General features: G+C 38.1%; 1 protein-coding gene across 3 annotated transcripts in view; it reads left to right on the top strand.

The window, feature by feature from the left end:
- Nucleotides 1-24,423, top strand: part of PGM2L1 (phosphoglucomutase 2 like 1) — a 102,367-nt gene that overhangs the window by 71,794 nt on the left and 6,150 nt on the right. For all 3 annotated transcript variants that reach the window (XM_027578003.2, XM_027578001.2, XM_027578002.2), the window contains 9 exons: nucleotides 1,919-2,002; nucleotides 14,238-14,431; nucleotides 15,266-15,455; nucleotides 15,769-15,866; nucleotides 16,517-16,697; nucleotides 18,586-18,679; nucleotides 19,274-19,403; nucleotides 19,638-19,827; nucleotides 22,941-23,074. In XM_027578003.2, the coding sequence (XP_027433804.1) occupies nucleotides 1,919-2,002; nucleotides 14,238-14,431; nucleotides 15,266-15,455; nucleotides 15,769-15,866; nucleotides 16,517-16,697; nucleotides 18,586-18,679; nucleotides 19,274-19,403; nucleotides 19,638-19,827; nucleotides 22,941-23,074 (1,295 nt within the window). The remainder of the gene's footprint in view (nucleotides 1-1,918; nucleotides 2,003-14,237; nucleotides 14,432-15,265; nucleotides 15,456-15,768; nucleotides 15,867-16,516; nucleotides 16,698-18,585; nucleotides 18,680-19,273; nucleotides 19,404-19,637; nucleotides 19,828-22,940; nucleotides 23,075-24,423) is intronic.

A 24,423-nucleotide genomic window follows, 5' to 3' on the forward strand; every position in this document is an offset into this window, starting at 1 on the left:
GTTAAGGAGGCAACACAACTACATGCTTTGCTGTCTGTTGAGAGCTGATAACAGATGCACAGATCACTGGCAGACTTTAACAGAGTGACATGATTGGTCACTGATCATGATGGATCTCTTATATACATACATATTATTTATGGACTGAAGAGCTAGCAAGTTTGCGCTTGATACCGTTTCTCACAGTTAATATACCATGGTAACTGAAATTTGAATGTGTTGTTGGGAGACTGTGTTGTTGGGTGTTATTTAACTAAAATATGGTATCAGAAATTCACGCAAAGCAAGGACTACCTGTATTCGAAACTGAGCCACAATGAAAAAAATAAATAGCCAAAATTATGGACTACAACTATAGCTCTACGTCAAGGGAAATATATAGTCTTAACATATTAGGAAAAGGGAAGATGAAAAAATAACGAGCTTAGTATGTTATGATCAAAATAGACTAAATCTAAATAAAGTAAAAGAAAGAAAATAGTGAAGGTCTGAGGAAAAAATCAATTAAATAGAAAAATTTTAAAAACGGTATGAATAAAAGCAGAAGTTGACTCTGAGGAGACTAATAAAAATAGACAAGCCTTTGGCAAGGATGCTCAAGAAAAAAAGGTAAGACAAATTAAAACGGAGCATAATACATATAGTAGAGATTAAGAAAACCACAGTATTCTGAACATAATGCAAATAAATGTGAAAGCTGAAAGCTGAGATGAAATGGCCAATTTCCTAGAATAATTGATACATTGAAACTGATAATAGAAAACCCAAAGAGACCTGTAATCATTAAAGAAATTCAACGGTATTTTTTTTTAATCTTCTCAAATTAAAAATGGCAGGTACAAATAATTTTATAGGCAAGTTTTCCCAAATGTTTGAGGGATAGATAATATCTCTATAAACCATTCTAGTGATTCATTGGAAATGTGTTGAGTGGCTCAAAGAATTGAAGGAATCACTAAGCAATTAGCTCTAATGAATGACAGAAAACAGAGAAGTTCCAGAAATCTAGACCATGTCTGTAGGATTCTGCCATTTCGTTGCCAACTTCAACTATCATCAATTCCTGTGTGTAGGCCTTCCTCTCTCATTACAGGTAGATTTGCTCTAGTATGTAGGGAAGATATTTTTAGTGGTCCTCCTTGGCAATTCTCTTTGACTAGCTGCAGAAGAAACATCTTGGGGAAGGACTCTGACCGGGCTTGGGTGGTTATGAGCCAGTCTCTGAATCATATCAGGGGAATAAGTTACTCTGATTAGACCTGAATCTTTTGTTCCTTATGGCCAGGAGAAGAGAAATCAGAAGTGATGGTAGAAGGGTAGGGGGGATATCCTAGGCTGTCAAATAATAGCTACTACAGAGAAAAAGGTAAATCCAACCTGGCAATTAACTTTGGGAGAGAAGATGGTGACTTGACCTGTATATGTTATAAAGGTCATGGAGTATATATAAAGACCTTCAAATTGGAAGTCAGTAGACCTATGTTGTTCTACCCTTGAATCTTCTCCCTTATGATTTTATAATGTGTAAAATATGATGGATTAGATGATTCCTAAATTAACTTCCAACACTAACATTTTTAAGATTATATTCATCACTCATATTTCTAGAGTCTGGCATATAGTAAGTGTTCCTTAAATATCTGTTAAATAAACAAAAGAAAAAGAAAAGTTTATAGGACTAAGGTAAATTAGACTAGGAGGAAAAAGCCATCCAGTCTAACAGTTAGGTGGCTATTGGTGACCTAACAGTTAGATGGCTTTAGCTATATCGTACCCAGTGTATCTGGAGTTTATTGTTGAAGTTGTAGGCTATTTATGTCTTAATGTCTTCTCCTGTTATTTACTCAAGGTTATTCTTATGTCAAATGTATAAGTAGCTGGAGAGCAGAATGGAATTATGGTGTTACTGTTTTTTCAGCCATATGCAGTCCAGGAGCTCAAAGCAGTTGCAGGTGTGATGATTACTGCTTCTCACAACCGCAAAGAAGATAATGGATACAAGGTAAACCTTAGACTCCTGATCTTTGCTTATTTCACAGTTCTTATTTTTTTAAATAATATGTGCTGAGGAGCAGGCTTAGATGTTGGGGACAGGCAGATAAAAACATGAAAGCCAGCCCTCAAAGGATGTGTTTCCCTAATGACCCTTATTACTTCTCAACATGAATGCTATGAAAATCTCTTCAGTGGTCTTTTTGCTTCTAGCATCTTCCTGCCCTTGATTTCCCTATCCTATCCCCAAATCCACCCTATCTACCATTTTAGAAATAAAATCATATTGTACTGAGAACTTAAAGAATGAGAGTTTGTAGGAGGAGAGCCAGAGGAACAGTACCTTGATCTTACTCTCCTTTCCCTCCAGTCTTCTACTGGGATGCCCCATGGGCCATAGGACCCATGTGATGTGTCAGCATCCATGGCAGAAAGCAGGGTGGAGAAGGGTGAAAAATGGCAAACAGAGGATACAGCACATTATTGAGCCAGTGTTTGGAGCTCCTGTGTGATGAGTGCATGACCTTATATTTGTTTTTCTTCTTGTATGGGAGGGCTTTCAGGTACACTGAGCTCTGTTTTACTGGGGAAAAGAAGATTTAATACTAATTTAAGATTTGGGCCCTGGCTAGCTAAATGGGTAGCATGCACAGAGGCAAAGAAGAAATGATTAATTCAGTTTGGGACATATTAAGTTTGAGGTATTTGTGGGTCAACCAGGTCGCAACACCCTGTAGGCAACTGGATATATAGATCTGTTGCCTGGGGGAGAAATCTAAGCTGAAGTTACAGATTTTGGGGCCATTATATATATTAGAACATGTAAGGGTATTTGGAAGTCTTTTAATCGGGTAAGTGGCCCAGAGATAGTAGATAATAAAAAACAAGCCCAAAAGGGATTGCTAGGGAATATCAACTTTAAGACACAGGAGAAAGAAGAAGTGCTGGAGGTAGGAGAAAGACCAGGAGAGATTAGTGCCATCAAAACCAAAGGGAGAGAAGAGAATTGCAGGGAAGGAGAAGTTGACTGTTAAAGAGAGCTGACAACCCAGATCTCTCCTCTGAGCATCAGATCAGACTCCTAAATCCAGCTGTCTACTTGATATCCACTGGGATGTCTAACAGACATTTCAGAACTACTGTCTCTAGAATAGAGGTTTTAATTCCCCCACCGGCTCTCACATACACACCCCAATGTGTTCCTCCCCCATTCTTCCTGGTCTCTGTAAATTGGCACTACCACCCACCCAAACAAAAATGAAAAATTATTCTTGATTAGTCCTTTTCCTTCGCTCCTAACATTTAACCCACAAACAGGTTCTACAAATTCTATGTCTTAAAATGTATGTTGGGGGGGCGCCTGGGTGGCTCAGTCGTTGGGCATCTGCCTTCAGCTCAGGTCATGGTCCCAGGGTCCTGGGATCGAGCCCCATGTTGGGCTCCCTGATCGGCCTGCTTCTCGCTCTCCCACTCCCCCTGCTTGTGTTCCCTCTCTCACTGTGTCTCTCTCTGTCAAATAAATAAATAAAATCCTTTAAAAAAGTAAAATAAAAGGAATGTTGGAATATGTTTGCTTCTGCTCACTTCTTCTGCCTCCACCATTCCAAAGCATTGTCATCTTATGTCAGAGCCGCAGCATCCTAGCTGGTGTCTTCCCATTGTTCTCCCTAAAATCCATTTTCGGGTTTATAGGACTGTCTCCTGCCTACCTCTCCAACCTCATTTATTCATTCCTGTCCTCACTGTGTTCTGTCATACTCCCGCTTCTTCCTGTTCCTTCCTCCTCCAGTATACCAAACCCTCTCCCATCTCTGAGCCTTTGTAAATGGTTTTGCCTCTGCTTGCATTGCTCTTGCCTTCATCTTGCAGATTTGTTTATTTTCATCCTTCAGGTTCCTGCCCAGATGTTATTTCCTTGAAGAGACCTTCCCAGGCCACTTATCTGAAGTGGCTTCCCTCAGTGACTTTCTCACCATCTTGTTTATTTCCTTCACAGAGCTTATCACTGTTTCTGATTATCTGCTATCTTGAGGATGAATTGTTTCTTTATTGACTTGTTTGTTTGACCTTCTCCAACCCTGTTCTCCAATATAAACTCATGGGTGAAGGGACTTAGTCTGTTTTGATGTTCATTGCTGGTAAACATACTTGTCACATAGGAAAGCCTCAAAGGTTTTTTTTTTTTCTTAAAATATAAGCACAAAGTAAAAAGGATAAAAGTTAAAGACTATATAAAGTTCAACAGTAAAGAGTATCTCTCCCATTCCTTTCCCCACCCCCAGTACCCCATTTCAGAAGCAAATACTGTTTCTGGTTTTAGTTACCCCCCAGCATTTGTAATCATATATGTATTTGTCACTCCCACATTTTTTTTCCATAAACGGTAGAGTACTATTATGGAGTGTTCTGTGCCTTGCATTTTTCACACAACAGTATGAAACCATCTTAGAGATCATTCTCTCAATCAATCAATTGATAGGGAGATAGGTCTGCCTCATTCATCTTTAAAAATCTATATAACAAATCCTGACTTATTTTATTTTATTTATTTTTTTAAAGAATATGTATTTGAGAGAGAGAGAGAACACGAGCAGGGCAGAGAGGAACCAGAGGGAGAGGGAGAAGCAGGCTCCCTGATCAGCAAGGAGAGAACGCATGGGTGGGAGGAGGGGCAGAGGGAGAGGGGGAGAGAGAGAGAATCTCAAGCAGACTCCACACTGAGCATGGAGCCCAAAATGGGGCTCAATCTTATGACCCTGAGATCATGACCTGAGCTGAAATGAAGAGTCGGACATTTAACCGACTGAGCCATTCAGCCTCCCCATAATCCTGACTTATTTAACCAATCCTCTGTTGGTGAATAGTTCATTTATTTCTGATCTTCTGCTACTTATAAACAGTGCTACAAAGAATGTTCTTCTACATATGTCTTCGTTCATATGTGCACGTAGATTTATATAATAAGTATAGAATAGTAGTTAGGACTATGGGTTGGGTTTAAAACCTGTCTATAGGACGTCTCGGTTAAGCGTCTGCCTTCAGCTCAGGTCATGATCCCAGAGTCCTGGGATCAAGCCCCGCATCTGGCTCCCTGCTCAGTGGGGAGCCTGCTTCTCCCTCTCCCTCTGCCTCTCCCCTTGCTGCTCCGCCTGCTTATGCTCTCTCGCTTGCTCTCTCTCAAATAAATAAATAAAATCTTTAAAAATAAATAAATAAAACCTGTCGGTGCCACTCAGAGCTTTGTGACCCTGTGCAAGTTCATTTCTCTGTGCTTTAGTTTCCTCATCTGCATACTAGGGATAATAATAGAACCAAGGTTATAGGGTGAGAGTGAGGATTAAAGGAGATATTGCATGAAAAATGCCTCGTGCCCAATAAATGTTAGCTGTTGCTTTTATTCTTTTCATCTTATATTTGCATTGTCCAATATCCTAGCCACTAGCCACCTATGGCTATTGAACATTTAAAATATGACTAGTCTGAATTGAGGTGTACTGAGAGCGTAACATACACACCAGATTTCAAAGACTTAGTATGAAAAAAGAATGTAAAATATTTCATGAATTTTATATTGATTACATATTGAAATGATAATATTTTGGCTATATTGGGCTGTATGAAGTATATTACTGTTAATTTCAACTGTTTCTTTTTATCTTTTTTAATGTGGTTACTAGAAAATTTAAAATTGCATAAGTGGCTTGCATTTGTGGCTCACATTATACTTCTATGGCACTGTTGATCTATAGGATAACTTTCTAGAAGTGAAACTTTTGAGTCAAAGAGATATGAAAGGAAATTTGTCACTCTCTATTCAAGGTGGTTGCACCAATTGATACTCTCACTAAGAGTGTATGAGGGTCTTTATCCCATACCTTCCATATTATCATTTTGGTCTTTGCCGTCAAATAGGAGAAAATGTTATGTTTAATCTGTACCTGTTTTATGAGTAAGGTTGAGGATCTTTTCATTTATTTGCATGATATTTGTTTTCCCTTTCCTCAGATGTCTGTAAAAGGTTTTGTCCATTTTTCTCTTGGGTTATTGCTCTTTTTCTTAGTGATCTATGGGAACTCCGTATATGTAAAAAGTAGCTCTTGGTCATCTGTTTTGCAGGTATTTTCCCCCCATATCATCATTTGACTTTGATTTTATTTATATTTTTCCATGCATGGTATTATGATATTTTTTCCATTTGGGGAAAAAAGTTATTTTGGCATTTTTATTGGTATCATATTTCATTTATAGATTAATTTAGGAAGCTTTAATATTTTTATAATATTTTTTGAGTCTCTTTACTCATGAACAGGATGTATCTTTCTATACTTTCAAGACTTCTATTATATGCTTTAGTAATATTTTAAATATTTTTTAATAGGTCTTTCATATTTCTTCTAAGAATTTTTTTTTTGAGAGAGGGAGAGAGAGCGGGGGAGAGGGAGGGGCAGAGGGAGCGTGAGAGAGAGAAACCTAAACAGGTTCCATGCCCAGCGTGGAGCCCAAGGTGGGGCTTGATCTCACGACCCTGAGATCATGACCTGAGCTGAATGAAATCAAGAGTCCAGTGCCTAACCAACTGAGCCACCCAGGCACCCCTTTTCATATTTCTTTCAAAGTTTGTTCATGGGTATGTTTTGTTGCATGGATTTTTCTGTTATTATATCAGATAGGGATAGTTTCTGGTACAGGTTCGGAAAACCCACAAAAATGGTTTAAGCTGATAGGAGTTTATTTTTCCCACGTAAAGTCCAGAGATAGGTGGCTGCTGGCAGGGTTCTATAGCTCAGTGTTGTTGGGCCTTTCATCTCTGCAGTTTTTCTGGCCTTTCCTTCAAGTGTGAACATCATATAATGGTTGTACCTCTAGGCATCATATCCATATACAAAGGCAAGAAGAAATGGGAAAGGAAAAAGGAAAGGCTAGATGTTTTTTCTCATGTTTTATAAATTTTCATTCATAGACTTTCAGGGCCTATGGATAGAATCTTTTTTGTGGCTTGGAATGTGGGAGCATCACTCAGAGCAGTTTTGGTTTTGTTTTTTTAATTTCTGCGGGAACCAGGAGTTTCACTGACTGGGAGCAATTTCTGTGTTAACTGAGACCTCAGATTTGAAAGTTTTTAATACCCCAGTAGAACAGACATGTTTCCTCAACACCTTTCTATAATTAGTGGGCAGAACTTCTATTCTGTCTTTCCACTGATGGTTGGGGTGGGGAGTCTCAGATCTCCAATTTCCTATGTTCCACGTGGGCATTACAACTCAAAAACCAGATAAATGGACAGTTCCTAAACCCCGGGCAGTCACACCATCAGCTCACAGCATTATATCACTCTGGTTTTCCTATTTTCCCATTGCCTGGAGTTTTCCCTTTTCTTCTTATGAACTAAGCTGTGCATTTTAGATAATAATGTTTTTCTGACACTAGCTAACATTTTAAGGTATTTATAGAGAGAATTTTCAGGTCATCTAGTCTACCATCTTGTTTGGCACAGAGCTTAGTACATAGTACATATTCAAATTTATTCTTTCCTTCATTCACAAGGCAAAAGAGGGTAGTCCTGTCATATATATGGTAGAAGTCATTATAGATAATCTCTAAGCAAAGTCCCTTCTAACTTAGAGATCCTATGAATCATAGAAATACATTTTCTTGCTTTTTTTTGTTAACTGTTTCTAATGTCTTGTTGATCAAGCTACCTGGCAAACTGACAGCTTAATGGAATGTATTTTCATTCATTAAGTACTGAAAACACATATACTGAAATGTATATGTAATAATTAACATGCCAATTATCTTTCCTGATATAGACTTTATCTGGTGTGACATATATTCTACTTTAATTTATATCTGAAAAATAATTTCTTCTTTATTGCAGAACTATTTTATAATGCTAAAATTTTATAGTATCAAATTTTATTATCTTTAGTATATAGTTATAGATCTAAGAGTATGATTGGATACTATGGCATATGCATATTACTATGTTGCCATAATGATGCCCTGATATATTTTACTTGTGTTGTTATTAAAGTATACTTCTAAAAGTGAACATAATACATGATCATTTTTTTAAATTTAAATTTTATTTTTTTCAATTATTTTATTTTTTATTTTACTTGTAATTTTTTAAATTTCATTATGTTATGTTAGTCACCAGACAGTACATCATTAGTTTTTGATGTGGTGATCCACAATCCATTGTTTTCATATAACACCCAGTGCTCCATGCAGTACGTGCCCTCCTTAATACCCATCACCGGGCTGACCAATCCCCCCTCCCCCCTCTTCTAAAGCCCTGTTTGTTTCTCAGAGTCCGTAGTCTCTCATGGTTCATCTCTCCCTCTGATTACCCCCCCTTCATTTTTCCCTTCCTTCTCCTCATGTCCTCCATGCTATTCCTCATGTTCAACAAATAAATGAAACCGTATGATAATTGACTTTCTCTGCTTGACTTGTTTCACTTAGCATAATCTCCTCCAGTCCCATCCATGTTGATGTAAAAGTTGGGTATTCATCCTTTCTGATGGCTGAGTAAGAGTCCATTGTATATATGGGCCACATCTTCTTTATCCGTTCGTCTGTTGAAGGGCATCTCGGCTCTTTCCACAGTTTGGCTATTGCGGACATTGCTGCTATGAACATTGGGGTGCATATGGCCCTTCTTTTCACTACATCTGTGTCTTTGGGGTAAATACCCAGGAATGCAATTGCTGGGTCATAGGGTAGCTCTATTTTTCATTTTTTGAGGAACCTTCACACTGTTTTCCAAAGTGGCTGTACCAACTTGCTTTCCCACCAACAGTGTAAGAGGGTTCCCCTTTCTCCACAACCTCTCCAACATTTGTTGTTGCTTTCCCTGTCCATTTTTGCCATTCTAACCCTTGTAAGGTGGTACCTCAATGTGGGTTTGATTTGAATTTCCCTGATGGCTAATGATGATGAACGTTTTTTCATGTGTCTGTTAGCCATTTGTGTGTCTTCTTCAGAGAAGTGTCTTTTCATGTCTTCTGCCCATTTTTTGACTTGATTATTTGTTTTTTGGGTGTTGAGTTTGAGAAGTTCTTTATAGATCTTGGGTACCAGCCCTTTATCTGTAGTGTCATTTGCAAATATCTTCTCCCATTTTGTGGGTTGCCTCTTTGTTTTGTCAACTGTTTCCTTTGCTGTGCAGAAGCTTTTTATCTTGATGAAGTCCCAAAAGTTCATTTTTGCTTTTGTTTCACTAGCTTTTGGAGATGTATCTTGAAAGAAGTTGCTGTGGCCGATGTCAAAGAGGTTACTGCCTATGTTCTCCTCTAGGATTTTGATGAATTCCTGTCTCAGATTGAGGTCTTTCATCCATTTTGAGTTTATCTTTGTGTGTGGTGTTAGAGAACGGTCGAGTTTCATTCTTCTGCATGTGGCTGTCCAATTTTCCCAGCACCATTTATTGAAGAGACTGTCTTTTTTCTATTGCATGTTTTCTCCTGCTTTCTCGAAGATTATTTGACCATAGAGTTGAGGGTCCGTATCTGGGCTCTCTATTCTGTTCCATTGGTCTATATGTCTGTTTTTGTGCCAGTACCATGCTGTCTTGGTGATCACAGCTTTGTAATATAGCTTGAAATCGGGCAACGTGATGCCCCCATGTTTGTTTTTTCTTTTTCAACATTTCCTTAGCGATTTGGGGTCTTTTCTGATTCCATCCAAATTTTAGGACTGTTTGTTCCAGCACTTTGAAAAATGTCATTGGAATTTTGATCGGGATGGCATTGAAGGTATAGATTGCTCCGGGTAGCATAGACATTTTAACAATGTTTATTCTTCCGATCCATGAGCATGGAATATTTTTCCATCTTTTTGTGTCTTCTTCAATTTCTTTCATGAATGTTCCGTAGTTCCTAGAGTACAGATCCTTTACCTCTTTGGTTAGGTTTATTCCAAGGTATCTTATGGTTTTTGGTGCTATTGTACATGGAATCGTTTCTCTAATTTCTCTTTCTACAGTTGCATTGTTAGTGTATAAGAAAGCAACCGATTTCTGTGCATTGATTTTTTATCCTGAAACATTACTGAATTGCTGTATGAGTTCTAGTAATTTGGGGGTAGAGTCTTTTGTGTTTTCTACATAAGGTATCATGTCATCTGCGAAAAGAGAGAGTTTGACTTCTTCTTTGCCAATTTGAATACCTTTTATTTCTTTTTGTTGTCTGATTGCTGTTGCTAGGACTTCTAGTACTATGTTGAACAATAGTGGTGAGAATGGGCATCCTTGATGTGTTCCTGATCTTAAGGGAAAGGCTCTCAGCTTTTCCCCATTGAGTATGATATTCGCTGTGGGTTTTTCATAGATGGATTTTCTGAACTTGAGGAATGTTCCCTCTATCCCTATACTCTGAAGAGTTTTAATCAGGAAAGGATGCTGTATTTTGTCAAATGCTTTTTCTGCATCAATTGAGAGGACCATATCGTTCTTCTCTCTCCTCTTATTAATGTGTTCTATCACTTTGATTGATTCAGCATTGTGAATGTTGAACCACCCTTGCATCCCAGGGATAAATCCCACTTAGTCGTGGTGGATGATCCTTTTAATGTATTGTTGGATCCTATTAGCCAGCATTTTGTTGAGGATTTTGGAATCCATATTCATCAGGGATATTGGTCTGAACTTCTCCTTTTTGATGGGGTCTTTGCCTGGTTTGGGGATTAAGGTAATGCTGGCCTCATAGAATGAGTGTGGAAGTTTTCCTTCTGTTTCTATTTTTTGAAACAGCTTCAGTAGAATAGGTATTATTTCTTCTTTGAATGTTTGGTAGAATTCCCCAGGGAATCCATCAGGCCCTGGACTCTGTTTTTTGGGAGGTTTTTGATCACTGCTTCAATCTCGTTACTGGTTATTGGCCTATTCAGGTTGTCAATTTCTTCCTGTTTCAGTCTTGGCAGGTTATAGGTTTCCAGGAAGGCATCCATTTCATCCAGATTGCTCAGTTTATTGGCATATAGTTGTTGATAATAATTTCTAATAATTGTTTCTATTTCCTTGGTGTTAGTCGTGATCTCTCCCCTTTCATTCATAATTTTATTAATTTGGGTCCTTTCTCTTTTCTTTTGATAAGTCTGGCCAGTGGTTTATCGATCTTATTAATTCTTTCAAAGAACCAACTTCTAGTTTCGTTGATCTGATCTACTGTGTTTCTGGTTTCTAATTCATTGATCTCTGCTCTTATCTTAATTATTTCTCCTCTAAAGTGTGGCTTAGGCATCGTTTGTTACTTTTTCTCTAGTTCTTTAAGGTGTAGAGTTAGTTGGTGAATTCGGGCCTTTTCTATTTTTTTGAGTGAGGCTTGGATGGCTATGTATTTCCCCCTTAGGACCGCCTTTGCAGTATCCCTTAGGTTTTGGACTGATGTGTTTTCATTCTCATTGATTTCCATGAATTGTTTAAGTTCTTCTTTGATTTCCTGGTTGACCCAAACATTCTTGAGCAGAGTGGTCTTTAGCTTCCAAGTGTTTGAATTTCTGCCAAATTTTTTCTTGTGATTGAGTTCCAGTTTTAAAGCATTGTGGTCTGAGAATATGCAGGGAATAATCTCAGTCTTTTGGTATCGGTTGAGACCTGGTTTGTGACCCAGTATATGGTCTATTCTGGAGAAAGTTCCATGTGCGCTCAAGAAGAATGAGTATTCTGTTGTTTTAGGGTGGAATGTTCTGTATATATCTCTGAGGTCCATCTGGTCCAGTGTATCATTCAAAGCTCTTGTTTCCTTGTTGATTTTCTGCTTAGATGATGTGTCTATTGCTGAGAGTGGAGTATTGAGGTCTCCCACAATTAACGTATTGTTATCAATATGACTCTTTATTTTGGTTAACAGTTGGTTTATGTAGATGGCTGCTCCCATGTTGGGGGCATAGGTATTTACAATTGTTAGATCTTCTTGTTGGATAGACCCTTTAAAAATGATATAGTGTCCTTCTGTGTCTCTAACTACAGACTTGAGTTTAAAATCTAATTTGTGTGATATAAGAATTGCTACCCCAGCTTTCTTTTGAGGTCCGCTGGCATGGAAGATGGATCTCCATCCCTTCACTTTCATTCTGGATGTATCTTTAGGTTCAAAATGCTCTTGTAGACAGCATATGGATGGGTCCTGTCTTTTTATCCAATCTGTGCTGTTTTAGAGGAGCATTTAGGCCATTCACGTTGAGAGTGATTATTGAAAGATATGAATTAATTGTCATCATGTTGCCTGTGAAGACGTTGTTTTTATAGATTGTCCCTGTAAATTTCTGTTGTGTATCACTCTTGGGGTCTTTCTCCTTTTATAGGATCCGCCTTAATATTTCTTGCAGGGCTGGCTTAGTGGTCACATATTCTTTCAGTTTCTGCCGGTCTTGGAAGCTCTGCATCTCTCCATCCATTCTAAATGACAGCCTTGCTGGATAAAGTATTCTTGGCTGCATGTTCTTCTCATTTAGTACCCTGAATATGTCTTGCCAGGATTTTCTGGCTTGCCAGGTCTCTGTGGATAGGTCTGACATTATTCTGATGTTCCTCCCTCTGTACGTAAGGAATCTCTTCCCCCTACCTGCCCTTAAGATGGTTTCCTTGGTTCTGAGATTTGCGAGTTTTACTATTACATGCCGGGGTGTTGGCCTGTGTTCCTTGATCTTGGGAGGGGTCCTCTGCCTCTAGGACACAAATGTTTGTTTCATTCCCCAGATTAGGGAAGTTCCCAGCTACGATTTGCTCAAATGTATCTTTTAGTCCTCTCTCTCTCTCCACTCCCTCTGGGATTCCAATAATTCTGACATTGGAATGCTTCATGGTGTCACTTCTTTCTCTGATTCTATTTTCTTGGATTCTGAATTGTTTTTCCCTGGCCTCCTCTTTTCCCTTTTTATCTATTAAATTGTCTTCCAGGTCACTAATTCGTTCTTCTGCCTCATTTACCCTAGCTGTTAGATTATCTAGATTAGATTGGATCTCCTTGATAGCATTTTTACGTTCTGCCAATTCAGCTTTCATTTCTGGCCTTAGAGACTCTATGTGGCCATTAATTGATTTCTCCATTCTAGCTATTGTCTTCACAATTGCTAGCCTGAATTCCATCTCCGACATCTTGGTTATATCTGCATCCATTTGTAAATCTGTGGCATAAGTCATAATCTCTGAGTCTTTCCTATTTTAGGGGTTCTTCCTCCTAGTCATTCTGTTGATGGGGGGTTGAGGGAATGTATAGAGTCCAATTATTGACCAGAACCCAAGCAAGATGCACCTGTTTTCTAGGGACCTTAGGGTTGCTGGCCTCTTGTTCTCCCAGCCTGTCTTCTGGGGGAGGGGCCTGCTGCGCTGTTAGTCAGGCAACCCTGTTTGGGCAGAGTTGCCCTGCCTCCCCTGTGCTGGGGGATGGGCTCAGTGGTAACCAGTTTTGGGGGCTTTTGTTCTCTGGCGGCTTTCCCTGGTGGCTTTCTCCGTCTCTTCTGAGAGTCAGAGCAGAAGAGACCGTTTCCAACCCTCTGCCTCAGAGCAGAGAGATTGCAGTCTGTTCTTTAATGAGCTCTCCAGGCCACACTATCTCCGTTTCTGTCTGTGCTACTATAAACTGCAGCGCCCTGGGTTGTGCGCCCCTTCGCAGCGCCCCCAGTCCTGCCTCCAGGTCAGGGCACGTCTCTTCCCTTTGTGCTTCTAAAACCTCCAGCCGCTCCGAGTTCGCAGGCGCGACCCCGTCCCTCCAGGTTGCCCTAAAGTCCTTTCCCCGCTGCTACTGGTCTGTGAGTCTGTGCCTGTCCCCAGTGTGGGAGGCTATCGCGCACCAGCAGTGTAGGATCCCCACGGCCAGACTCCCTCCAGTTGCCATTTATCCTCCAATATCTGCCTGCGGAATCACGGCTCCCCGCTTGGTACCTCGAAACCAACTGCCTGCAATATTCTGTTTGTAGAGATCCAGATCTTCTTACATCTCAGGCTGATTTCGTGGGTGCTCAGAGTGGTCTGGTAGATATCCAGCTCAATTCTGGGGGCCAGTTGGAATAGGGTCCCCTACTCCTCTGCCATCTTTTCTCCCCAGTACATGATCATTTTTTTGAAGAGTACCTGTAGAATCATTATCGTCAACATCCTTTGGTATTAGGTTAGTCCCATGTTGATATTTTCTACTTAATTAATTTGGGATGCTTCTTTATAAAGCCAAATAGCTCTACTGTAGCTAAAAATATCTGGGCAACATTTCACATACTTATAGCTGTATTTACCTATCATCTAGGTTTATTGGGAAACTGGTGCTCAGATCACATCTCCTCATGATAAAGAAATTCTGAAATGTATCGAAGAATGTGTGGAACCTTGGAACGGTTCCTGGAATGATAATTTAGTGGATACCAGCCCACTGAAGAGAGATCCTCTGCAGGACATTTGCAGAAGATACATGGAAGACCTTAAAAAGATCTGTTTTCACAGGTATCCAAATGGGAATATAGGGATAGGGTTACCACATAATAAGATTAACAAATAAAAGAAATAGAGATAAAAATGTGTTGTCTGTTCATTATATTAAAAATATAGCTATCTAGTACCAATCACCGTAGTTAAAAGGTGGAAATAACCCAAATATCCATCAACTGATGAATGGATAAATAAACTGTGTTATATCTATACAATGAAATATTATTCAGCTGTAAAAAGAAATACTGATACATACCACAACATGGATAAACTTTGAAAACATGCTAAGTGAAAGAAACCATTTACAAAGGACCACATATTGTGTGATTCCATTTATATGAAATGCCCAGAGAAGGCAAATCTACAGAGACAGAAACAAGACAGAGGCTAGTGATTGCCTATGGCCAGGAGGAATGGGAGTGTTAGGGGGTGGCAGCTTTGGGGTAGAGTTTCTTTTGGGGATAATGAGAATGTTCTAAAATTGATTATAGTATAATGGTTGAATAACTCCGTGACTATAGTGAAAGCCACTGAATTGTACACTTTAAATAGATGAATTGTAGAGTATATTAATTACTTCTTAATAAAGCTGTTAAAAAATTACAGCTAAATATGTGTATTCTCTATATGAGATTAGGAAATTTTCTCTAAAATTTGATTTTGCCTATTTACGTATTTTCATAACTATTCCCTAAATAGCTAATGCTATTGCTAGAGAGCTGTTGGCTTGCTGAGTGTCTGTTCTTCATCCTAAAAAATAAATTTTAGCTTCTTCTTTATAGCTTATTTTAATTATATCACAAGCACCAAGTTTTATGATACCAACTGAATAATTCTTTTCCTTTACAGGGAATTAAACTCAAAGACCACCTTGAAATTTGTACATACATCTTTCCATGGGGTTGGACACGACTATGTGCAGTTGGCTTTCCAAGTATTTGGTTTTAAGCCTCCAATTCCAGTACCAGAACAAAAAGATCCAGATCCAGACTTTTCTACTGTTAAATGCCCAAATCCTGAAGAAGGAGAGTCTGTGCTGGTATTTTTTTTCTTTATTTAAATTATTATTAGTGTATTAAACTTCATCAAATAGAAGTCATTGACAACTCAGAGATTACTTACAAAGACAGAAAGCACCTTCATGGACATAATTTAAATTCTCTTGTAACCATATATTCTGTTATATTTGAAATCTCTATGGTGGATATCCCTACTTCTAGGCTTATTTTAAATTTAGTCAAACTGTATTCCTTCTAAAATTGATGTCAACTAATATAGTACCTACATGTAGGAGTATTAACATTGAATTTAACCTCTGGAATACAATCTGGTGATTTGGCTCACTGTTTCAGGAACTTTCTTTGAGACTGGCAGAGAAAGAAAATGCCCGCGTAGTGCTAGCCACGGATCCTGATGCAGACCGGCTGGCAGTGGCAGAGCTTCAGGAGAAGTAAGTAAAGCTTAAACTTTGAAAAAGAGTTTTTGATTTTAAGTCTTACAGCCTCATTGGAAATAATAAAAAAATAAGAAAATAAATTTCCTGTAAGTCCACTATCCAAAGATAACCCCTAGGTTGATATTTTGACATTTCCTTAAGATATATTTGTTTTTATAAAATTGTTATGCTATATATATTTTTATATCTTGATTGTTTTCCACTTAATATTGTGCCATGAGCATTTTTTTCAGTCCTTAAATATTGTTTAAAATATAATTTTTAAAATGGCATGATAGCCCAACAGATTGCTTTATCAATATAATCATTTTCTAATCTTGGTCCTTTGGATTGCTATGTATTTTTGCCCTTATAATGTTGTGACAAATGTCCTTATATAGACAGGACATCATATTATAACTTTTCTCTCATTAAGTAGGAGAACAACAGTTTCAGTGTAATAATTTTTCAACAGACATTGTTGCCATTTCTACCCTAAGTTCACCCCTGGTGAGCTAGAAATAATCCTAAATGTTTTCTCAAGAATCTTATATAATAGCTTTTGGTTTTCCTGTGTGAGGGATGGTAATTTGTACATCTTAGGGTCAAGAAATTTTAATGAGAAGTTACAAAAGTTCTGACTTGAATCTTCATTCTCTCTACAGTGGTCATTGGAAAGTTTTCACAGGGAATGAATTGGCAGCTTTGTTTGGGTGGTGGATGTTTGATTGCTGGAAGAAAAATACATCAAGAAATGCTGATGTGAAGAACGTTTATATGTTAGCCACCACAGTCTCTTCCAAAATTTTGAAGGCAATTGCACTTAAAGAAGGATTTCATTTTGAGGTAAGAACAGAGAAAAATCTGTGTGCTACTTTTCTCAATCACTTTCCAAATCTATACATTAAAGCCATCTCCCCACCAAAACTGACTTGTATTGATTTGATTTATAATCCCCCCTTTTTTTAAAAATTCTGTTAACAGTTGCTTAATCTTTTGACAGTTTAGACACCTTGAGCCAAGTCCATCCATCCAGGATGTGAATTTCTGGAACTGAGATAAGATATTCTTTAAAAATTACATTAATGCTTATTATTTCATACAACAAAATCTGGTTTTCATACTGAGAAAATCTGGCTCCTAGTGACCTCATCAGTAACATAAACTCCATTCCAAAAAATTGTTGGTATCATCAGCCGTTGTTTAAGCTCTTCAAGTTCAGTCTTAAGAAACTTAGTCTTCTAAATTGTAAATTAAGACCCAATGATTCTACATCCAAAAAACAAATAACTGTCTCTCAGCACAGATCATTAACTTTCGTGAGCCTTAGAGAGTTAAGCTGACAATTTTTATAGCTTCTGGGACTGATGCCAATTAAATTGCTTTTCCTCCACCATCTTTGTCAAATAGTGCAAATGTCACACCTGTGGGCATTTTTCTTGAGCCACAGCCAAGCTACACGTCTTAACACTGATTGGCTGAATAAAAGAAAATTATACCTGTTTTAATGAAATAGAACTTTCAATCTCTGGCTTTAAAAAAAATACAAATAGCAGGGTGCCTGGGTGGCTCAGTCCATTAATTGTCCAATTCTTGATCTCAGGTCTCAATCTCACTATTGTGAGTTCAAGCCCTGCATTGGGCTCCACACCCAGCGCAGAGCCTACTTTAAAAAAACAACAACAACAAATTGCTAAAGAGAAAAAATTGAAAATTTATTCAAGCCTAAGATTCTGAATTATGGTAATGTTAACATTTTCCTCAATATCTATGGCAAAAAAAAAAAAATGTATAAAGAGCACAAAAGAGAAACAACATGATTCTAAAGACCAGTATTATAAATTTGCTTCCTTGTGTTTATTGTTGGTTCTGGGGAGGGTAGCAGAGGTTTTGGTTTTTATTTTTTCCCACCGAGGAAGTAGAGAGGTGAATTGGGAATCCTAAGTTAGTAATGGTGAGCTCTAGAATCAGTGTCTATTACATGTTCTTTCTGTCGAACCTAAAACAGTTCATGTCTTTAAAGTGAATAGTAGCTCATCTGATGAAAAGTCCTCGAATCCAGTTACGAAAGAAGGGCTTAGTAACTTCCTTGGTTTTAATTAGTCCGTGGTATTGTGGTAATGAACACTTGATTCAAGCATATACTGTGATAATGTTGAAAGTACATTATTAAAAAGCTTTATGGCCTTTGATTACTTGGGGGGACTAAATCACAACCTTCATAGGTTCTCTTATATTAGTACTTATAATACAGCCCAAATGACAGTTTCTGAGAAGCAGTGTAAGTGAATCCTGGCTCCATCTCATACATACAGCATAGTCTTGGGCAAATTCACTGAGCCTCTGAGCCTCTGTTTCAGCAACAGAGTTTTTGTAAACAAAAAAGACCCAATGATATAAAGTGCCTGTTAATGGTGTTTGATAAATAGTAGATGATCATAATATATGTGTGTAAAATTTATGTTACTTTGTGACTATATGGATCACCACTTACAAATGTTGGGTTATATTTGGGGTAAATCACCTATTTCTGTGCTTAATAAATAGTAGGTTATCAGTCGTGGCAATATGAATCCGAGCACTTCTGGCTATGTGCTCACCATGATATAAATCTGTGTGGACCAAAAACCATAAGAGATCACTATGAGAGTGTTACGTGCATTTAGTGACAGGCCTTTCTCTAGATACGTTTTTGAGGAGTCACTTAACTAGAGTGGCCTTCTGTGCATTTCAGGAAACATTACCAGGTTTTAAATGGATTGGAAGTAGGATAAAAGACCTCCTGGAAAATGGGAAAGAAGTCCTTTTTGCATTTGAGGAGTCGATTGGTATGTAGTAAATATTGAAATCTTTGAAATTTGATGAGAGCATTTTTTATTTTTTATTTATTTATTTATTTTTTTTGATGAGAGCATTTTTTAAAATGTAGTATGTCTATGAAGAGGAATTTTTGTCTTCTGGTTTTGCGTTTTGAGTTGTAAAAACCACAGAGAACTCAGAAATATGTAGATGCATTTTTCATGGGGGAGGGGGGAAGACCCTTAAAAGTCCCCTAAGTACCTTTAGTATCAGTGGGTTTCATCTATTAGTAGGCTCTTAAATTCATTGGTTCTTCTGAAGAAATGTAAAACTATTGAAATTATTATAGGCTTAAGTTTTCCCCTTTTTAAATCATGTGTGGCTCAGTCAGTAAAGCATCTGCCTTCGGCTCAGGTCACGATCCCAGTGTCCTGGGATCAAGCCTCATCTCCATCCTGGCTCCCTGCTCAGTGGGGAGCAGGGAGCCTGCTCACTGAGCAGAGAGCCTGCTTCTCCCTCTCCCTCTGCTCCTCCTTCCTGCTCCTGCAACGCCCTCTCTCTGTCTCAAATAAATAAAAATCTTAAAAAATAAAATAAAAATAAAAATGTGTTTTAATTCTTAGGTTTTCTGTGTGGCACTTCGGTTTTGGATAAAGATGGGGTGAGTGCAGCCGTTGTTGCTGCCGAGATGGCAGCTTACCTGGAAACCATGACTATAACATTGAAACAGCAACTGATTAAGGTTTATGAAAAGTAAGTTCTATTATTATGAATTTCTCATTTCAATTGCCAAATTTCTCATTCTTTTGGTCCTACTTTTAGCTTTCTAAATTTGGTTTTGAAAATAGCTAGTCCTTTCTAAAAAGTTCAAAAACTGAACTAAAGTCTGCTACTTTCTACATAATACTATAATAGGCTTATCTTTATTATATACTTCTCTGAAGAGTTATCTGAAATCTGATTTTAACACTTTAAATCTTTGTGCAGATATGGTTATCATATTTCAAAAACTTCATATTTCTTGTGTTATGATCCAAGTACCATCAAAAGTATATTTGAAAGGCTTCGCAATTTTGATTCTCCAAAAGAATATCCAAAATTCTGTGGGACATTTGCTATATTACACATACGGGACGTTACCACTGGCTATGATAGCAGCCAGCCTAATAAGAAATCAGTAAGTACCTTTTTTTTTTTAAGTTTTTTAACAATTTGTAGTACTTTGTACTGTAGTAAAATAGTGGAAGTTCAAGCCTGTGAATGTCTCTGAAACTAGCATCCATTGTTTTTCTCCAGAGCAGTTATAATCCCACTAACAGTCTCCCTGCCTCTGATCCTGTCTTCCTCTCTCCCCAAGTGTATGCTCCTCCCTGGAGGGTGGGCAGGTGGGAAAGAGAATTAGACAAGAAGAGGAAGGGACAGAGAGAGGGAGATGTGTGATGTTGAAAATAAAGTCCGAAAGCCTTTTGTTTCAAAGCTCACCATTACACCTTTTGATTTGCAACTTCCCTTTTCAACCTTCGTCCCTATACCTGCAGCCAAATAGAGCAACTTATAGTTTCTTACATGCATACATTTTTATTAAAAATTTCTGTATTTGGGGGCACCTGGGTGGCTCAGTCGGTTAGTCTGCCTTTGGCTCAGGCCATGATCTTAGGGTCCTGGGATTGAGATCCAAGTCAAGGCTCCCGGCTCGGCTGGGAGTCTGCTTCTCCCTCTTCCCCCCCCCCCCACCCCTCCCCCGCCTCGTGCTCCCTCTGGCTATCTCTCTCTCTCAGATAAATAAATAAAATCTTTAAAGAAATGAAAATATAAATTCTGTATTTTTGCTCAAGCTATTTCCCCAGTCTGCCTCTCCTTCCTACTGCTGCAGGTCCACATCTTAGCCATTATTTAAGACTTCAGACAGATGTCACCTCCTCCACATTCCCTCCAGGTCCCATAATTAGATGTCTTCCTCCTGAGGTTTCATTATATATTGGGCCTGACTCTTGTCCTTTGTCACTTTCTATTTTATGTTATCAATGTGTTGTGCATGGCAGATCCATTTCTAACACACCTCCATGCCTGTCAAGGCTCCTGCCTACATGGTAGGGGCTCAACAAATATTTAAATGCCATAAATTGCTGATCATATCTATTTGGTTATTGTTAGGATTATTAGCCTGAATTTCCACTTATAATGTCCTGATGTTGTCTGTGATGCTAGGGGCATAATATATTTTGGGAAATCTGCAATTTCTTGCATGGAGTACAGCTCATATTCCTTCTGTGTCTATTCATCTAATCAACAAATAGTATTCCCAGTTATTGGTATCTATCTTTCTATCTTTGTAAACTACTTGAAGAGAAGAACGAAATTTTTTCTTCTTTTTATTTCACTAATGTTGTTGTGCTTAGAGTAGTTCTTGGTGTGATGCTTTTTTCCTATTAACTTTCTTTAAGGTTTATGATACTCCTTATTCAAAGTACTTTTCTATCTGTTCTCCACAGATGCTTACAACAATTTTATAAGGCAGGTACTGTAGACATTGTTAATTTGCCCCAGCAGTCACATAGTAAGTGTCAAAGACCTCGTGAGTGTTTTCTTCACACTCCAGATTGCTCTCTGTGTGTTCAGCAGGCATTTATCAAAGCCCTTCGGTGCCACAGATATAGGCACACTGGAGAAGGAGCAACGAGAAAGGCGCTGTTTCTGCACTCAAGTGTCTAGTGGGGAAATGGAAGTAAGCAGGGATTACTTTACAAAATGATAAAAGGACCAGGGGGTGCAGAAGGTGCCACGGAAGAGCACAGGTGCTCAGGTCTGGGAGGCTTATAGAAGACAATCTAGGAGACTTCTGTGAGCTGAGTATGAGTAAGAGTTATCCAGATGTAGGAGGAACGGTGAGTATTCAGGCAAAGGGAGCAGCAAGTGCTAGGTCTGGAGGTAGGAAGGCATGTTCTCCTCCAAAGAACCACAAAGAGTTCTCTACAACTGTAGTGTGGAGTTCAAGGAGGAATGGCACATACGGTGGGTTAGAGAGAGGCAAACTCCCAGGCGGGAAGGTCAGTTAGTACTCTATTTCAGTAATAAGATGAGACATGATGGGAGCCTGAATTAAATATAATAGCAGTAGTGATGGAGACAGTTGGACAAAGTTGAGTTAAATAAAGACTAGAATAGACAGACAGGACTTGCTAAGGTTGATGGTCTGTGAGTGAAAAAGAGGGGAGGAAGGTCTCTATCTTAAGCAGCTGGTGTGTGGTAGTACCACTAACTGAGGGAGGGGTTTCAAGGAGAGGACCAGGCTCTGGACACCTAATGAAAGGCACCACCTCTGTCCTAGTACAACCACCACAGTTCCCCCAAGATACCTTCACAGACTGACCTGTGGTCCGGGAAGGGTACTAGTATGAATCCGTATGTTCAACGTCAGTAAAGCTTCATTTCCTTTTTTAACTTTTAGGTAAAAAATATAAAATTTTTTTGTACCCCAGTGTGACCTGTGGTCCGGGAAGGGTACTAGTATGAATCCGCATGTTCAACGTCAGTAAAGCTTCATTTCCTTTTTTAACTTTTAGGTAAAAAATATAAAATTTTTTTGTATCCCAGTGGATTATTTTGCCTGTCCTCTAGGACACGTGGCAGTCTGCTTTGGAGATGATTGATAAACTATCTATGAAAGTGCTTCGAAATTATAAAGCCCTTTGCAAATGTAGAGGCAGTTTGGACTTTGATACAGACAGACCTGGCTTCAACTTCTTGTTCTGCCACTTTAGCTGATTACCTTGACCAGGTCATTTACTCTTTTTGAGCCATGTCAGTAAATTGGCAGTAATATTTACTCTGGAAGATTGTTGCCGAGGCCTGGAGATCATGTGTGTAAGGTATATAACCCAATGCCTGTACTATTATAAATGTTCAGTAAATGGCATACTTACGAATTATTTTGCATGTAATCTTTTGTATTTTATAATTTTTAAAAAATATTTTTAATTGTCAAAAACACATAACAAAATTTACCACCGTAACTATTTTTGAACACGCAGTCCATAGTGTTAACTCTGTCTACCTTGTCGTGCAGCAGCTGTCCAGAACTTTTTCATCTTGCTGAACTGAAACTCCATACCCATTAAACAGCAACTCCTCATTTCCCCCTTCCCCCACCCCTTGCCAATGGCCTTCTACTTCCTGTTTCTATGAATTTGACTCCTTTAGATACCTCACATAAGTAGAATATATTTTACAACTCTTGAAAATGAAAAAAGGTACCGAGTGTAACTAAGCTGTTGTTCACCTTGTGCATAGGTGCTGCCTGTCAGTAAAAACAGCCAAATGATTACATTTACTTTTCAAAATGGCTGTGTTGCTACTCTTCGGACAAGTGGCACAGAACCAAAGATAAAGTATTATGCGGAGATGTGTGCATCCCCCGAGCAGAGGTGAGAATTGGCTTTTTAAATATATATACACGTATATATTTAGATTTACATATTTATATATATATATATATAGGCTTTATTGAGATAAAATTCACATACTGTACAGTTTACCCATTCAAAGCGTACAGTTCAGTGGTTTTTAGTATATTCAGAGTTGTGCAAACATCACTACGATCAAAATTGTTTTTACTACAATCAATTTTAGAACATTTTCAACCCCTCAGAAAGAAGTCCCAGACCCATTAGCAGTCACTTGCCATCTTAGCCCTAGGCAACCACCAATCTACTATCTCATTATCGACTTGCTTATTGTGGACATTTCATATAAATGGAATCATACAACATATGGCCCTTTGTGACTGGCATCTTCTACTTTAATGTTTTCAAGTTTCATCCGTGTTGTAGCACGAGTCACTTTATTTTTTTTTAAAAATTGTTTTCTTGGCCTAATACTATTCTGTTGTATAGATATAACACTTTTTTTTATCCTTTTATCAGGTGGTGGACATTTGGGTTATTTCCACATTTTAAATATTACATATAACCGTGCTACAAACGTTTGTGCACAAGTTTTTGTGTGGACATGTTTTCATTTCACTGAGGTCTATATGTAGGTGGAGAATTGCTGGGTCACATGGTAGTTCTATGTTTAACTTTCGGAGGAACTGCAAGACTATTTTCCAAAGCAGCTGGACCATTTGGGAATTGAATTTTAAAATTTTAGTGAATTTTTATTATTGGGAAGGTTTTGTGAGCTTTAACTATTATATGATGAACATAAAGAAATGATCAACAAATAATTTTTTTATTTCTTACATCTATTGTGATTTGACTTAATCTGCCCAATTTATTTCCTTTTAAGAGTATGAATTGCCACTAAATTGACTTTAATAAACATATTCAAAGGCTATTTAAACTTATTAAAAGTAGTACCTTCTACAATGTCACTGATCAATATATTTTTGGGAAAGAGATTTTTTAGAATTGCCTTCAGAGTCCAAGGTACATTATTTTGTATGTCCCTAAATCTTTGCATTTAAGAGTAGATTTTGTTCCCTTTGGGGGCAAAAAAAGACATCCTGAAATGATTCAGAGTAGAGTTTTAAGGAAACCAAATTGGGTAATGCTATATTTGATTAAAAATAAAGGATGATTATTAAAGTAATAACAAATGACCACGAAGGCAGTTGAAAAGAGGCTTTCCTAGAAATGTTTTGGGCAACAGCAGTGATGCCTTGAAGCACATCTTTGTAAATGTCCATTTATTTTTTAAGCATCTTATTTTTTTTAGTCCCATCACCCCTCTGTATCTGAGTCATGCCATATCATCCCATAATATCTACTTATCT

The sequence above is a fragment of the Zalophus californianus genome, chromosome 11, assembly GCF_009762305.2.
Source record: "Zalophus californianus isolate mZalCal1 chromosome 11, mZalCal1.pri.v2, whole genome shotgun sequence".
Taxonomy (NCBI): domain Eukaryota; kingdom Metazoa; phylum Chordata; class Mammalia; order Carnivora; family Otariidae; genus Zalophus; species Zalophus californianus.